The sequence below is a fragment of the Euleptes europaea genome, unplaced genomic scaffold (assembly GCF_029931775.1).
Source record: "Euleptes europaea isolate rEulEur1 unplaced genomic scaffold, rEulEur1.hap1 H_7, whole genome shotgun sequence".
NCBI lineage: Eukaryota > Metazoa > Chordata > Lepidosauria > Squamata > Sphaerodactylidae > Euleptes > Euleptes europaea.
Window position 1 is genome coordinate 63,590 of NW_026612055.1, and position 17,295 is coordinate 80,884.

General features: G+C 47.3%; 1 protein-coding gene across 1 annotated transcript; it reads left to right on the forward strand.

Moving 5' to 3' along the window:
- The first annotated feature begins 518 nt into the window (after positions 1–518).
- LOC130493045 (E3 ubiquitin-protein ligase TRIM7-like) lies at positions 519–15,421 on the forward strand. Its single transcript, XM_056866824.1, has 9 exons — positions 519–956; positions 1,891–2,055; positions 3,307–3,402; positions 4,477–4,707; positions 5,906–5,928; positions 8,131–8,249; positions 11,825–11,857; positions 14,856–14,944; positions 14,990–15,421. Exons 1-9 carry the CDS (start codon positions 519–521, stop codon positions 15,419–15,421), a joined length of 1,626 nt encoding a protein of 541 aa, XP_056722802.1.
- Positions 15,422–17,295: the final 1,874 nt, after the last annotated feature.

Below are 17,295 nucleotides of genomic sequence, written 5' to 3' on the forward strand. Positions count from 1 at the left end.
TAGTGGAAACCACACTTGCCAATAGAGAATAATGTACACCACGCTTGCCAATGGAGAATAAGGGAGATCACGCTTACCCATAGAGTCAACCCATCTCTTGTTGGGTCTTCCTCTTTTCCTGCTGCCTTCAACTTTCCCTAGCTGGCATGATTGTCTTTTCCAGTGACTCTTGTCTTCTCATCATATGTCCAAAGTACGACAGCCTCAGTTTAGTCATTTGAGCTTCTAGGGTCAGTTCGGGCTTGATTTGATCTCAAACCCACTGGTTTGTCTTTTTGGCGGTCCAGGGTATACGTAACACTCTCCTCCAACACCGCACTTCAAAGGAATCGGCTCTCTTCCTCGTCCAGCTCTCACGCCCATGCACAGAGGAGGGCTGTTTGGGGAGGGACAGCGCCACCTTCTGGCCGATGTTTCCACACCTGAGAGTGATTTGCAGGAGGGGGCCCGCCCCGTCGCTGCTCCGAAACGCGCGAAAACCAAACCAGTTCCCCTCCTCTTCCTCCCTCCCGGGAGCCATGGCGGCCGGGGGTCTCGTCCAGGAGCTGTGCGAGGAAGCCTCTTGCTCCGTCTGCCTGGACTACTTCAGGGACCCGGTGACCATTGCAGAGTGCGGCCACAACTTTTGCCGCGCCTGCCTGACCCGCAGCTGGGGGGCGTCTAGGGCAGAAACGTCCTGCCCCCAGTGCAGAGGGAGAGCGCAGGAAGGGACCCTCCGGCCCAACCAGCAGCTGGCCAACTTTGTCCAAATAGCCAAAAAATTCACCCTTCAGGAGGGAAAGGAGGCAGGTGGGAAGGGGGGAGAAGGGAAGAGGGGCGTCTGCGAGAAGCACCAAGAGCTCCTGAAGTTTTTCTGCAAGGAGGACGTCGCCCTCCTCTGCGGGGTCTGCGGCAGATCCGAGGAGCACCAAGACCACCAGGTGGTTCCTCTGGAGGAGGCTTTCCTGGAAAACAGGGTAAGTGAGAAATGGGTGGAGGGAGGCTTTCTTGCATCCTTGTTGTGTGGCTTTGAACATTTCACACTGGCGCAAAGCTCTCTCACGCTTGTGGTCGTGGCCGCTTGCTGGCCTGTCACTATTAATATAATATCATATAAAATTGATACAATATTATATTATCCCCCCCATCACAAATTGGCTCGCAAAGCAGCAGCAAGTAATAAACGGATAAAAAAGGCGCTTGAGGAGGAAGAAGAGTTGGTTTTTACACGCCAACTTTCTCTCCCACTTAAGGGAGAATCAAACTAGCTTACAATCACCTTTCCTTCCCCACAACATTTGGATCCACCTTTGGAGGCTTGTCATAATAACCCCCCAGGGGTGCACTTTTCAAGAAAGGAGTGGGGTGTTAGGGGGCTTCTCTGGAATGCTGCTCATGGAAGCTCAAAGCAGGTGCAGGGAGAATGGGGTTTACCTGGAACCAGGAGTTGTGATTCATTCATTCATTGACTTCCAAATGAATTTGAGGCTTAATAAAATCTTGTGTAACCCCAGTTTCTTTCACCAACCCCAGCTGAGGGGAGACAATATGGGACCTGGTTGATTAGTGGAGAGAGTGTATGATAAAAAAGAAACCGGGGGGGGGGGGGCCTCCAGCCCACTGGCCTCCACTTCCTCTCTTAGGGGATGGCCAGGAGGCGAAAAAGGCAACAATTCCCAGACCCTCCAATCACCGTTAACCATTTACAAACAGAAGTTAATTTACAAGTAGGGTTTACTCCAGTGAAGAGGGGTGGGGAGTCAAAGCAGGACACCTGGATAATAAACTCAGATTAAGGGAACACAACTTAAGGTGGAAACCAAAAAGGTCTTGACCAGCCCTCCATGGTGGTGCTGCTGTTGGGGCTCTTGTCGTGGCTGCAGATCTCTGTTTCTTTGTTTTGGGCATCAGGCAACCGTGGCTGCTGGAAGAGGGAGAGTTTGCCAGAAGCACCAGGAGCCGCTGAAGCTCTTCTGCAAGGACGACAAAGCCCTCATCTGTGTGGTCTGTGACCGATCCAAGGAGCACAGAAATCATGAAACCCTTCCTCTTGAGGAGGCCTCCCAGGAGTACAAGGTGGGAAATCAACAAGGTGGAGGCTGGTGGGGAAGATCCGTGGATCCTTCCCTTCTCCTTGGTCTCTTTGTGGAAAAACTGCTTCCAGTTTCTTCCTCAGCCTCTGGGCCCAAACACCTCTTTGCTGCCTCCTTTCTGGCTTGGTGCCCCCTAAGGGCATCGCTGTCTTCCCCCCTGCTGAGGCTAAAGTGGGGTGATATGATAAAGTAGAGAGACTGACTCACTTCCTGTCTGGCTGTGTTGACGTGTGGCCAGCTGGTTGCATGGCTGAGCTATGAGGGAGGCAGCCGCCTGACCCCCAGTTTTAACCACCGCCCACCACGGCTTTCTCACGTTCAATTGCTGCCCTTGAGTTGCCTGGGGCGGGGGGAGAATATGTGCAGGTTTGGTACCTGTCTGTGTCCCCCACTTGCAAACAGTAGCTGTGAGGTAACAGTTTCAATCAGGTTTGGGGGGGGGGGAGGGCTACGCATGAAGCTGCCTTATTCTGAGTCAGACCCTTGGTCTGTCCAGGTCCACTCTTGACTGGCAGCAGCTCTCCAGGGACTCAGGTGGAGGTCAACTGCTGCCTGTTGATTTCAACTGGAGATGCTGGAGAGTAAACCTGGGACCTTCTGCATGCCAAGTGGATGCTCTCCCACTGAGCCATGGCCCTTCCACTGCATTGTGGCACCATAAGAAATCCTTTCCCAACCCCCAGTTGTGGTTACTTCCACACAGAGTTTTCCTGCTTTCGTGTGCTCTTTCTTGACATAACATAGCCAGAGAGAGTTTGGGAAAGTGTGGAATGGAAGGTATGCATTTCCTCCACCATCCCAAATCCAGTGCCATTTACTTTCCTGCCTTCCATTCTCACCCTCCCCCCTCAAATGAGCTTTTGTCATTTAACAAAAATTCTCGCTCCTGGGTGTATTTATACTGACTGAATATTTTTAATGCAAAAAACTCTCCTGAGGTAGGGCGTGGGGTGGACTGGTGGGCAGGAGGGTGAAGCATGGAGTACATCTCCATGCCACAAATTTCTTTGCACCTTTGCATTCTTGGTGGGTATCAGAAGAAACTGGGGCACCATCCCCATAAGGAAGCTACTACCTGTGTTCAGCATATGGGAAATGTTGTTGAAGATCTTGTTATGGACACAGGGCACTTACATTTAGTTAAGCCCTTACTTGACCATTTTGCTTCTCCTATGTTTTATAATAAACTTCTAAAAAAGGAACCAATTTCACTTTTGGGTTTCTCCTCCCCCAGGATCAGTTCTGCAACTGTCTGGAGAGGCTGAAGAAGGAGAGAAAAAGAATTGTGGCATGTAAAGCAGGCGTATTAAAGGAAAGCCAAGACTTGCTCGTAAGTGTCACTATGGCTGGGAAGTGACATAGAACTAGTATTGTGGGGGGGGGGATCAAGTAAAAATAGCAGAAAAGTCAACCCCTCGAGGCAAACATCCCCCCTCTTCCAGTTTGGAAATTCCGTGCACAGATGGTCAGTATTCAAGCAGACCAGGACTCCAAAGGTAGACTTAACACTGCAATTCTAAGCAGAGTTGTACCCAGGCAGTGGGGCTAAGGATGGTGCAGAACTGCACACCCATGGTGCCCCTGCCACTCACTGCCCTCTGACGCCCTAGGCAATCACCTAGGGCTGCCCTGTGAGTTGGCTGCCCCTGGTTGTTCATCCAGATCTAGAACGTTTTGTTTTGTTATTGAGTGTTTTTGTTTAGAGCAGAATCAGTTGACTCTCCAAGGTGCTCTGTGCTTTGGGGTAAATCCTGGGCAATAAACCTATGTGTTGATTCTCCATTTGTGTGCATCCACCAACAATGCAAGCCAGGAGAAGTCCCTGAAAAGAGATGAGGGTTCTCCCCCCCCCCACCAAGAAATGCTGGGTAGAAGTGCTGATAAGTGCTCCAACAATCACGAACTGGGCCAAGGATTGTTCAGCCATTCTAAGTGGGAAAGTACTTGGAATACTCAGTAGCGTGTTGATCTTTTCTCCTGCGGTTTTTTCTTGCCCAAAATGCAGCCAGGGAGACCAAGGGAGGGGAAGGGGCTTCTCAGTTCTTTTCTCCGCAGTGGTATTTCTACTCAAACATCATATATTTTCACCTTTTGGGAAGTGGGGGGTCAGCATATGGAATGTCTTTTTTGGGGGAAACAAATGGACTCAAGAAGTCCCTTCTACTCTCTGCTGCAGACATCGTCCTCTGTGGCTGAAAGAACCTCCCCAGTAGTTGGAGTGAGATGTACTTTGGCCCTCAGCATGGGTCCATGGGAATCTTTCCTTTTCCCTGCCAAATGTTGAGGAGATCTCTGTGAAAGGCCAAAGTGCCCTTCTGATAGTAATCTCCTAAAGTCGATCTTCCACTGCAAAGACCAGCTGTGTTTGTTATGTTGACCTGATTTCCTTTTCTTTATATCTCAGAAGCAAACCACAGGAGAGAAGCAAGAGACGGTAGCCAAGTTCAGGCAACTACACTCATTTCTGGAGGAACAAGAGAAACTTCTTCTGGCCCAGATGGAAGAGGTGGAGAAGGAGGTGGCAAGAAACAGGGTCCAGCACCTGGTCAAACTCTCTGAGGCTCTTTCCTCTCTGGACAACCTCATCCAGGAGATGGAGGAGAAGAGTCAGCAGCCGGCCAGTGAACTCCTGCAGGTAAGAGAGTGGCAGGAACAGCCCAGGCTCCCCTTTGGGAGGAGGCTGCCTCCAAACTCTTTCTGTGCCTCCTTCTCTTAGGCAGGAAGCAAACAAGCCCCGTTTGTGTTTCTAGCAAGTTTTAATCTCCGTGCATGGGCTGCTTTCCCCTCTGCCTCATTACATCTCCAGCCAGGAGCAGGCTGCAAGAAACTATCAAGCAGCCATGCAAATTCCACCCCCTGGAAATGCCGCGTTTTTGTGTGTCTGGGGAACTACATTCAAGTCATACCAACCACCAGAAACGAGGGTCATAGGCAAGATATTTACAGCAAGATTTAAAAGGAGGATGTGCATGTTGGGGTGAATGTAGCTCATACTTGTTGCTTGAAGATTGGTGCATAAAAATGAATGCACGCACACAAAAGCAGCAACAAATGGTAGAGGAATGGCATCCGCACACCCGTTGCTGGCACTGCTGTGCCTGCTACTGCCAACCCGTCACTTATGTGCAGTTGTGACGGCCTTTGTGCCCAGACCCCTCTTTCCTGGCTGAGTCGTGTTGCTGTGCTGCAGGGAAAAGGGGGGAAGCCTTTTAAAGTGCTGAAAGGTGACAGAGTTTAGTTCTTCTCCTCTCAGTCCCTGTGGCCACCATCCCCTCCCCCCCATCTGAGGGCTTTTCTCAGGCTTTAAAGGAAAGGACAATGGCTGCAACAAGGACTTTATTTACAAGAAAATGAAAGCTGGGGACCACCATGTAGTTACAATGCTACTGGAATTTAGCTTTTTTTTTTTTTAAAGCCTGGGAAATGCTCTCCAGTGACAAGAAAGGAAATAACAGCGATGCGGGGCTGATGCAAGTGAATTGCTGTGAATGTCTCAGCATCCACAGGTGGCCACAGAAGCTTCTTGGAGGGCTTCCTGCCTTCCATGTGAGGAAAAATCCTTTTGGGAAAGTAGCCACTGTGGAATCGTCAAAGAAGATCACTAACTCTCCTCTGAAATGGCTCCACTTTGTCTTCTAATATTAACCTCACAAGGATCTTATCCCACTTTATGGAGATGCCCCCCAGCCTTTGAGCTGGGGGGTCTCCTAGCTGAACACAGGAGAAGGGCCAGAGTGCAGAATCTCCCAGGGTCTGAAGGGGTCTTCCTGGTGTGGCCTTTTAGCAACCATTGAGTTTCCTCTTCTTTCTCTCTCTCTGCCATTTTTCTTTAGGATGCCAGATGCACCTTGCAGAGGTAAGTGGTTCTTGCTCATTAACCTCCTTAACTTTGGGAGGGCTCTGGGTATCTTGTGAAGAACATGGTCCTTCAGGATGGTGGCTGAGGCCCAAGTCGGGTGCAATTGAGATCGTGGATCTCCATCCATCCGTCAGTGGCAAGCAGCTTAAACACAGAGTCTCATCAACAGGAAATCATGAAGTAGTATTGGGGGGGTGGGTCTGGATTGACACCTAGCTGAAAAATCTCTGGAAGAGGGGTCCCCAACCTTTTTGAGGCTGCAGGCACCTTTGGGATTCCACCCTGGTGTGGTGGGCGCAGAATGGCTGGCACAAAATGGCTGCCACAGGAGGTGGAGCCAGCCACCAAATGGCTGTTACTGCTTACCTTCAGTCACTCAGTGAAGATCCTTGTGTTGTGAGAGGCAGCTGCTACCAAAGCTACATTTAAAAAAAAAAACTCCAGAAATTCAGGGTTTGAGTCTCCTCAGCTAAATTCGCTCCACAAAATGGCAGTTTGGAAACTTTATTTGGCCCGTATAATGCCTTGGTTGGCATCAGAGCTGGCTATGGGGGCACTTGAGAGGTGAATACGGTGATGACAACCCGGCCAAATCTGATGTACTCTGGAGGGTTGGGTGAGACGACACATGAGGAAGCAGGGGTTGGTGTGTTTGTGTGCCGTGTTTCCATAAGTATTCCTGCAACCACATAGCACTTAAATGTACTGCTCCTACTCCGATTACTTCTTGGCTGTTTCCACACTGGCAGCCCTGGTAGCAACAGGGCTTCCGAAATAAAAAATTTGTCATGCTGAGCAACCCATAAAGGGGAACACACAGCTAGTGATCAGAAAATTCGCACCTCTGCTTTAAGTCTCCCCAGGTAGTTTCAGAGGAAGAATAATTGTCATGTGATATTATTGGGCTCGAAGTTTCCACGCCTCTCACCAGGGGCAAATTATTAAAAGGAACAGAAGGAAGCACACTTCCGGGTATGGTGATGCCATGTGACCCGTTTCCTTCCACCAGCTCTCAGCCTCACTCTTGAGAACATAAGTAGAGCCAGGTGGATGAGACCAGTGGTCCATTTAGTTCAGCATCCTGTTTCACACAGTGGCCAAGGGATGCCCCTGGATGGCCAACAAACACAGCACAGAGGCCGAGGCCCTCCCCTGCTTCTGCCTCCTAGCAGCGTTATTCAGAGGTTGGCTTTCTGTGGCTGTGAGTAAAGAAGTTTGTCCTTTTTGTCTCTGCCGAACCTATTTCTCAACACTTTCACTGAGTGCTACTGAGTTCAGGTATTACGGGAGAGGGAGAAAAAGGCGGGAAGACACTGAACCTAATTCTGCCCTCCTTTTTCTCCTCACAACATCCCTGTCTGAGAAAAAGAGGGACTGGTTTAAGGTCACCCAGTGAGCCACATGGCTGCATGTGGGATTGAACCAGGGTCCGACAGTCACAGGACACCGGAAGCTGCTGAATACTGAATCAGACCATTGGTCCGTCAGAGTTAGTACTTTCTGCTCAGAGCGGCAGTGGCTCTCCAGGGTCTCTGGTAGAGGTCTTTCACCCCACCTAGTACCTGATCCGTTGACCTGGAGATGCCAGGGATTGAACCCAAGACCTTTTGCACGTCAAGCAGATGCTCTTCCCCTGAGCCACAATCCCTCCCCCAACTCTAACCCTAAACTCCAGAGCTCTAACCGCCCCAGCTTTCTTTTTCCTCGACTGGGCATTTGCAAGGCAGATCTGGGCAGGGGTTGTGGGGGTTGGTGTTCTGAAGGCCCAACTTGATGTTTGCTTTTTTCAGAGTCGGGTCTGGGTTCCCCTAAGCCACACAACAACTTTAGGGAATGAAGCAGAGCCTGTAGGGCCTTGAAATGCCTCTGTGGGGGAGGAAGGGCTCCCCCCCACCGCACAATTTCAGCACAGGAAAGTGGCTGGGGCGTTGACAGGAGCTCTTCCTGTAGTGGTGTTCTGAGCCCAAACAAGCTCTATTTCATTTTTTATTAACCATTCCCCTCAGCTGCTTTGTGGCTTTGTGGTCTGAGGAGCTATAGTGAGGTGGACGTTGCCCTCCAAAGAGCCCCCATCTTGCTCTACATTCAGCCTCTGTCTCTCGGCTTTCTGCCGATTCCTTCTTCTGTTTCTCAGATCTGCCTGGGGTGTAGTGGGATTGAGAATTGGATGGATGGTATTTTTACATGATTTTTCTCAAGGTACAAAAAAAGGGAGGTGTTTGAGGATCCAGTGGCTTTTCCCCTTGCACAGAAGTGGCGCATCTGGGACTTCTCCGATCTAAATCTATTTTTGGAGGGTATCAAGAAGCAATTCAAAGGTAATGAAGAAACGCTGCAGGGATTTCAGACTGGACATTAGCTTGGGACAGATGTGTTTTAGGCTGCTTATATTGGGATCCCCAACCTTTTTGAGCTTGGGGCCACCTTTGGAATTGAGACACAGCATGGTGGGCGCAGCCACAAAATAGATGCCACTGGAAGTGAAGCCAGCCACAAAATGACTGCTGCAACTTGTCTTCAGTCACACAGGGAAGATCATAGAATCATAGAGTTGGAAGGGACCACCAGGGTGATGTGAGAATTTTCCAACTGAGGTGGGGGGGGGAGAATTTCCCCCCTCCTCCCTTTGGTTCGTTGTATTTGGACTTCCTGCCCACTTACTCACCAAAGCAATGACCAGGGAAAGATAAAGATAACACAGACCGTGCACACAAGGCACCTTTCGATAATTAGAAAACTTTTACATAGAACACAACGTTATGATAGTGAACCAGACATTTATTAAGCTTACAAGAAATATAAGGCAAAGGAAACAACAATACGTAACTGAATATAACAATTAACAAGCTTACATACATTGGACATACAAACAGTTAGCAGAGATCTCTGGATCATTCCAAGAAGGAGACAGATGGCAATCAGGCCCGGGTCTCCTCCTTAGAAGGACCCCGAACTGGAATCTTGGAAGACATTTTATCGGCTAAACTGTGTGTGAGAGAGAGGGTTTAAAACAGCCCCTCCTTGCAAATTCTCCCAAAGATGAGCTTTTCACAGCCAGATTTAAAAGGAGGATGTGTATATTGAGGTGAACGTAGCTCATACTTGTTGCGTGCAGTTTGGTGCACAAAAATGAATGCACACACACAACGGCAGCAACCAGTGGTAGGGGAATAGCATCCACACACCCGTTAGTGGCACTGCTGTGCCTGCTGCTGCTGCCAACCTGTCACTTATGAGCAGTTGCGATGGCATTTGTGCCCAGACCCCACCTTTCCCTGCTGAGCCATATTACAACGCTGCAGGGAAAAGGGGGAAAGCCCTTTAAAGGGCTGAAAGGTGACAGAGTTTGGCTCTTCTCCTCTCAGCCCCTGTGGGCCCAGCATCCCCCGCCCCCATCGGAGGGCTTTTCTCAAGCTTTAAAGAAAAGGGCCATGGCTAGATTGTTCTAGTGTTGTAGCATTATAATGATATGTTGCACTAATATTTGGCTTTTAATTTAAAAGCAATAAAGTGCAGGCTGCAACAAGGACTTTATTTATGCTTAGTCATCCTGACATGGCTCCTGTATTGCATCAGCCACCTGGTCATAACCGGATCAGGCCAGCTCCCTCTAGCTCTCAAGGGACTTTCCAGGCTGAATGCATCATTACTAGATCCATCTGATCTAACCTGCACTTGTCAAACTAATCTGACAGCCTTGTAATCTTATTAAGCAAGGGCGTGTTGCATATAATAGCTGACTAAATCTCCTGTTATCACACAGTATTTCAACACGCAGCCACAAAAATTCCTTTTGTTATTTTTATACATATTTTTCTTATGCTCACATAGACAAATACTTCCAGTTCACAGAATCATCATTATAAACAAAGAAAATGTTTGAAGTGGAGCCTTCCTCTGTTTCTTTGATCTGCCTGGGGCGGGGAGAGATTGTGAATTGGGTGGATGGTATCTTGACATGATTTTTCTCAAGGTATGAAGAAAAGGAGGAGTTTGAGGATCCAGTGGCTTTTCCTCTTGCACAGAAGTGGTGCATCTGGGACTTGTCTGATCTAAATCTCTTTTTGGAGAGCATCAAGAAGCAATTCGAAGGTAATGAAGAAACCCTGCAGGGATTTCAGAATGAATGTTAGCTTGGGCTAGATGTCTTTTAGGCTGCTTATATTGGGGTCCCCAACCATTTTAAGCCCATGGTCCCCTTTGGAATTCAGACACAGCATGGTGGGCGCAGCCACAAATTAGCTTCCACTGGAAGTGGAGCCAGCCACAAAATGGCTGCTGCAGCTTACCTTCAGTCACACAGAGAAGATTCTTCTGCTGTTGGTGGCAGAAGCTGTTAAAACAATATTTTAAAAAAGCTAACCAGCCAATCAGAAGCCTTGCTTGGCAAAAGTGCCACCTCGAGTTGGCCTTTTCATTAAATACTTGACAGACACCAATAAAGGGATTGGTGGGTGCCATGTTGGGGACCCCTGGCTTATATCATTAAAAGACACAGGAATAGGAGGAGTGTGTGTACGAATTAGGTAATTCACCGTGGAAAGTTTTCTGTTCAGATTTCTCCTGCAACTTTCGTTCTAAATTGCATTGTGTGGATTTTCTCAAAATTATTTTCTGTTGCTTTTCTCTAGTCATTTGTGTCTGTGGACTGGCAAACTGGTTGGTAGTTGTGGAATGAGCACCTAAAATGAAAGGGAAGGGAAGGAAACTGCCCTTCAGGGCATCCTCATTTAATGGAGAGACCCACCCCATCCCTTTCAGGAATACCTACCCCCTTTCTCATTGCAGCTTGTCTGTGGCCAAATTGGACCTATCGAAACTGGTCTCTTTGACTGAGTGTGAGTGTTTGCTTGAGCATGTAGTAGCTGAGCCCACAGAATAGTCTCAGGGGAACTGATAGCGCTGTCTCAAGCAGATTTACACCCTCCTAAGCCAATTTAAATCAGCAGAGTTAGAAGGGGGTAAGTCTGCTTAGGATGGCACTGCTGTATGGAATCATCAGGTGTCTGGCTTTAAGACTGAAGGTTGCTCTGTGGAGAGTGATTAAGTGTTTGATCTTGATTGGTGGGGGAGGTCTTTTTAAGGCATTAGCCTTATCCTGGCAACAGCTGGTCTTTTTGCTCTTTTAGAGAGTAGGATGGTTTTAATTGCATGTTATAAATTCAGAGCATTTTCTTTATTTTTTCCAAAATAAATTTCACTTTACAGTACAGGTGAGAGGAGCTGTGCATGTTGTGAATGCAACTTTCCTGGGAAAGAACCAAAGGCTGGAGAGATAAGGCTTTGGCAAAGAAAAGGTCTTGACCTTATTATTAAAAGAACTTCATCTTACCCATTGGGAGTCTGAAGGGGCTGTCGTTAGCATTTCAGACATGGGCGAGAGGTTGTCAGTCGATACAACTGCAGAACCTCTTTTTGGAAGGATCCTAAGTTTAGCTGGAGTGGACCCTTGGGCCTCAGTCCTTAGCATGCTTTCTGTGAAGTGAATCTCCAGTCACTCAAAGTGATTAGTAAAAAGAAATGTGAATATTTCCACACAAATAAAATTTGGAATCCACCCCCCAGAAGTAGGTGTTACTTAACCTTTCAGCCAAAACTTAGAAGAAATATGTACGCGTGTGCCATCAAGTCACAACCAACTTATGCAGACCCCAGAAAGAAATATTCAAGGCAAGTGAGAAGCAGAGATTTCTTTTCCCATTGCAGAATCTTTGATCTCCCAACCAAGTACCAACCCTGGTTAGCTTTTGATATCTGATGCGGTGGGGCTATACCATGGCACCTTCCCTCCCTGAGAGAAAAAGAGGCCATATTATTAACTGATGTTTTTGTCACAAGATTGGTGATAGGTACAAGGATCTGCTGCTCACATTCATTTCTTTTGCTTCTTCAGACACTCTGGATTCTGGATTTTACTTGCAGAAAGGTAAATGTTTCTTCATACACCGATCAATTATTTCTTAACTAAAAAGCTTCACCTTACAATATGTGTTCTTCTACTTGGTGTTTTTCCAGAGATATCATTACTGGACGCTCTTGTTTTGTTCCTCAACATTTCTCCCTCCCTGCCACGGCCAGTTCCTTCTTGTTCTGAGGAGGTCTGTCAGGGTGAAAGAGAAGGTGGACTCTTGAGGGGATGAACTGCCTCCTTTCACCTACCTGACGCCATGTTGAAATGACGGGAGGCCCTTGAGGACCTTTCAGAATCCTGCCCATGAGAGACCCAGACCAGGTTGGGAATCCCATTTCTCTCAGTGGATTTCTCTACCTGCTTTTCAGGTTTCCCTCATTTTCAAGGTGCTATAAATTGTGTATTGGATCCACTGGTTTGTGGAATGGCAGTGTATAAAGGCAGAAGTCCAGCGTGCCCTGGTGTTGTTTTCCACTTATTCACACATAATTTGTATTTGATGTTTGGGAGAAGAAGTGGAACTACGTGCCTGTCACTCACAAGCCTCCTCTTCAGCTCTTCCGCCTCCCCAGCTGTCACTCAGATGCACACTTCTGGGCAGGAGGAGGCTTTCTTCTGAGTATATTTTAGAGCGAATTCAGAAAGAAAGGAGATGTTTGCAGGACGAATGCTGGCTTAGATCCATTTTGCTCCCTTCTGCATAGGGTCAATTATTGGCTGCTGTTGGTCAGTTATTGTCTGTTTATATAAATAGGTTTTCAAACAGAATGGGGGTATATTGAAACATATCAGTCCTTTCCCAAAGCTTTTAGTAATGTTGCAGAACTGGTTTTTGGAGAGGTAACTCCTGGATATTGGATGTATGTGTGCGTTCAAGGCAGCAAAGTTCTACCTCACTGTAAAGTTACCTCTGCTTTAAAAAGTTTTTACCCTTTGGTGCTGCCAAACTTGCAAGCATCAGAATAGCATTTTCAAGGCTCTGCAAAATATATGTGAGGCAAGGAAACCCGTTCTTGATGCCTAAGGATGTTTGTTTCTTAGCTGAGTTCCAGAATTAAAGTCTTTGTATTCTTCTGCCAAAGGTGACTATTGAGGCATCCATTTTTCCAGCCCAGGTAGGTCATGCTTGAAGTTTGATAGCTCTGTGATGGTAACTCCAGTGCAGAAGGACTTCCAATTGGTAATATTGCAGCTCTTTTTAAACTGCCACTGAGGATACCATAAGAGAGCTTAGTTTTTGCAGAGCTGTCAGTAAGTGCTTCCACAGGAGCAGGGAGGGGACATGAATCCAATACCAAGGATATTTCTGTAAATTCTAGCTTGATCCTGGCCATCTTCTCACAGGTTATTAGCCCTGGGTTCATCCTTTTGGGGAAGTGGTTCCCCCCCCCCTGCTTCCTAACCACATTTGTGCACCTGCTGGGATTTCCCAGGTTTTCTCTGATCTTTCTCAAACCTGGATTGCGGTAAAGCTTGGATGTCTACTATGTGGTTAAGAAAATCCAGATTTTCCCACCTATGTAAGCAGCCATTTCCCTGATGCTTTCCTTGTGGTGATCATTTCCTTCCCTCACCTCTGGGGGGATTTTTAGTTTTTTAAATATAGGAAATGGTATTATCATTACATAGATATAATGTTTTACCAATACGTATATCTGATTCTCAGAATTACCAGCCTTCATGAAAAAATAAGTCTCTAGACCTTTCTGTTGTGACAATATACAAGGAAAGGCATCAATATAATGATATGGCCCAATGGAGGGGGGTGGGCGCTGCTGGGGGACTGGAGCAGGGGAAGTGGGAGGGGGAACCTGCCATACAGAAGTCCTATTCTTGTTGCTGCGCTTTATCAGTAGCTTCACCAGCAACAAGGAAACTGCACAAGCCCCTCCCTGTGTGGAAACCACCGCTGAAGCACCTGGGTCTCTCTAGAAGACGTAGAGAATTTCAAGGGAATCTAAATCCTGCTCTGTCTTCCTTCGCCCCAGTTCCCTTTTCTGTGAAGAACAGAAACCATTAGGGAGGTTTTTTTGGTTCAAGGTGTTCTGGGAGACACCTTGAATGACAGCAGAAGAGGGGTAATCATTTTTAGAACAAATAATTGAAGGTTGGGTTGAGCAGAAATATTCTTGGGTTACAGGAAAAAAATGTACAGCCATAGAGGTCCATACAAAACCTCATTATTTATTTTTAAAATTGTCATAGAACATTGTGAAATCTTTCAAGCACACCAGAGGTCTTCATCAGGCTGGCTGTTGCAACCTTTAAAAAGACAGAAGAGTGAAAGGCAGATTGTGCAGGCTGTGGAGTGAGGGTCTGATCTCGCAGGCATCCGCTGAGGGGTGCAGGCAGGACATCAGCTCCACTTTACTGCTGTTGTAATAGTACCTTACAGGACATTCCCTGAGAAGCTGCATTCAGTCCAATCTTTGTTATTTCACTAAAATACATAAACTACTTCAAGTCCATCCAAAATTGTCCCAAATGCCAGCTGAGACACACATCTCCCTGGCAGGCTGAAAGCAATGGCAACTCCCTTCTAGTCTCTCTTTTGTTCAAAGTCAATTAAAGCCAAATTCAGTGGTATTGCCTGTTTTAAGATGTGTCTGGTATCAGGACTGAGAACCATGACCCGTTCAACCCATTCTGTGCCTCTGCTCATTTTCATGTGATTTGGGTGTTTGTGTAAATGCTCTGTCGTGTGATTTCTTATGGGGGGAAATTCGGTGACTGGATTATCCATGGTTCTCTTCTCTCTCAAGGTCCCCTGCTTGGGATACGATGTGGTATTTGTGTTCTTTTGGGTTTTTATTGTTGATTTTATCTGCTTTCTCTGGAAGCTCAGAGGAAGTCTGCTCTGCTGTTTAGCAGCTCAGGAGAAGGCAGGAGAGTCTGTGAAATCCAGGAGGGGGTTGTGAAGAGGTGGGAACAGGAGGAGGACGCAGAAAAGGCCAGAGGGAGAAATCTCCCAGCTGAAAACGCTTCTCTTGTCTCCTCGTTTCCCCCCCAACAGCATGTGTGACTCTGGATCCAGACACGGCCCATCCCGGACTCCTCCTGTCTGAGGACTGGAAAAGCGTGAGAGATGGAGAAAAAGCTCAAGCTCTGCCTGACTGGAAAAGCATGAGATGGGGAGGAAAAGCTCAGTCTCTGCCCAGCAACCCTGAGAGATTTTCCACATATACTGCTGTGCTGGGCCGTGAGGGATTCACAGCAGGCCGCCATTTCTGGGAAGTCCTTGTGGGAAGTGAGGAAAGATGGGCTGTGGGGGTGGCCAGAGAGTCCGTGAGGAGGAAGGGAAGGATCACCTTTGGTCCCGAGAGAGGGATCTGGGCTGTGGGGAAGTGGTGTGGGCACTACAGGGCTTCCATAAAAGGACAATACCATCCCCTGTCCCTGACCAGGGAGCCCAAGAGGATTCGAGTCTGCCTGAACTACGCTGGGGGCCGAGTGGCCTTTTTCGACGCTGACCGAGGAGCCCTGATCCACGAGTTCTCCGGAGCCTCCTTCTCTGGAGAGACCCTCCTGCCCTTCTTTTGGGTGAATTCAAAAGCCCACCTCAAGCTCTCTTCTTCTTAAGACCGTTTCTCCACACCAGGAGCATCAATGAGGCCTCTCCGGGCTCCCAATCACCAAAACTGACTGGAGTAAAAGGGAGACATTCCCCTTTTTAAATTGTATCTCATTTCTGAAAGACAAAGTAACACATTTCACTTTATAAGGAATAAAAGGCTTTTTCTCAGGGAGAACTGTGCATAGACTCCCCCCCTCCCCCACCCCTGGGACTCCTCCAGCCTCCATTCCTTTCAAGCACAAGAGGAAGAACTGAAGAACAACACGAGGAAGAAAGAGGCCCCTGAAAGTCTAAGTTAATATTCTGGACTTTCTATTTTCTTTTGCTTTACTGTGCATCACCTGATAGGATTTGCCTCTCTGTTCATCATGGCCTTTCTGAAGGGCGCATAAGACCCTCTCCCTATAAAGGTTGATACATTCATCACAGTTGTGGTTCAGTTATACCACTGGCTGCAAAGATGTTGCTCTTATGATAAAGTTATGTAACCTTGAAAACTGCTGGCTTGAACTTCCGGGTCAGAGAGGAACCGCCGTGGACACGCGTCGGATCGCGCTCCGGCTAAGGGTTGCTGGGGGGCAAAAAAACCTGCCCCCCCTCCAGGCAAGCGGCACCCCTCGGGAAAAGAGGGGATGCTGATTCAGGCGCAGGCGAGCGGGCCGTCCTAGTAGCGGTCCCTGCTGAGAAATCGTCGGAGACCGCTCGGACGGAGAGCAGCTGAGAAGCGGGCGCCATTTTCTTCTACCGGCAGCCGGGACAAGCAGCGGGGATTCTCTGATTTAATCACATCAAGTAACTTCAATCTAGTGAATCTTACTAAATTTCACAACTGAGGTGTCCAACAGTCATTTATTGGGAGGGGGAAAGCATCCTTTTGACTTGCTATAACTCTACTAACAGGATCTGAACTGAAACTTGGCTTTTTGCCAGCCATTGCGCAGTTTAAAATCCAGCTGTGCCAACTACTGAAATCACTCATAAAAGGTTCTGTGAGCTGGGAAATAGTTGGCATGAAATAAATTTTGAATAAAGTGATTATCAAGAATCACTCTCTAAGGTCTGGAATATAAATCAAGTTCCAGGTTTTAACACAGATTTCTAAGTTGATGTATTGAACAGTGAAAGCCACACACCCCTCTTTGTGGATTACAAATTGCAGCCAACCTAGGACTAATGGGAGATAAAGATAAGAAAGAAAAGCACTCTAAAGAGTATCTTAAGGACTCCAAACAATTGCAAATACAGCAGTCTTCTCAACAAACAAGGAGAACTTCAGTCCCAAACATAAATTTAACACCAGTGACTTCACCCTCCTTAATGGTTACTTCTGTTACAGCCAAAATGGGACCAAAGCCAAAAATGGAGGACACTCTCAGTTCTCTTCATGAAATGATGGCAAAAACACTTCAAGAGGTGACAGCTATAAAAGGGGAACTGTGCCAAAATACAGTGGCCATCTCTGCCTTAAGAGATTCAATTACCTCTCTGACTGTAAGACAAGACAAGGTGGAGATTAAGCTTCAGAAATGCTCACAAGACAACAAAGAAACAAAAAAAGTGGACACTTTGGAGGTTTCGGTACAAGCATTCCAAGAAAGAGGAAAAAAGAGAAGCTCATATTCAATGTTGGAGCTTTAAGTTAAAGAGAATTGCATTCGCAGTCTGAAAGAGAAAGCTGAAGGAGGAGACCTAAAAAGTTTCTTAAAAGTACATCTGGCAGATTTTTTGCAGGAGGAAGAAGAACTCATTGAAGGAATGATTGTAACAACCTGCAGGATCAACTCAGCCTTTGCAACCAGAAATAATGTCCCAAGAGATTGTTTGGTTCAACTTTTCTTTAGAGGCCATCGAGATCTTATTCTGAACAAACACTACAAGA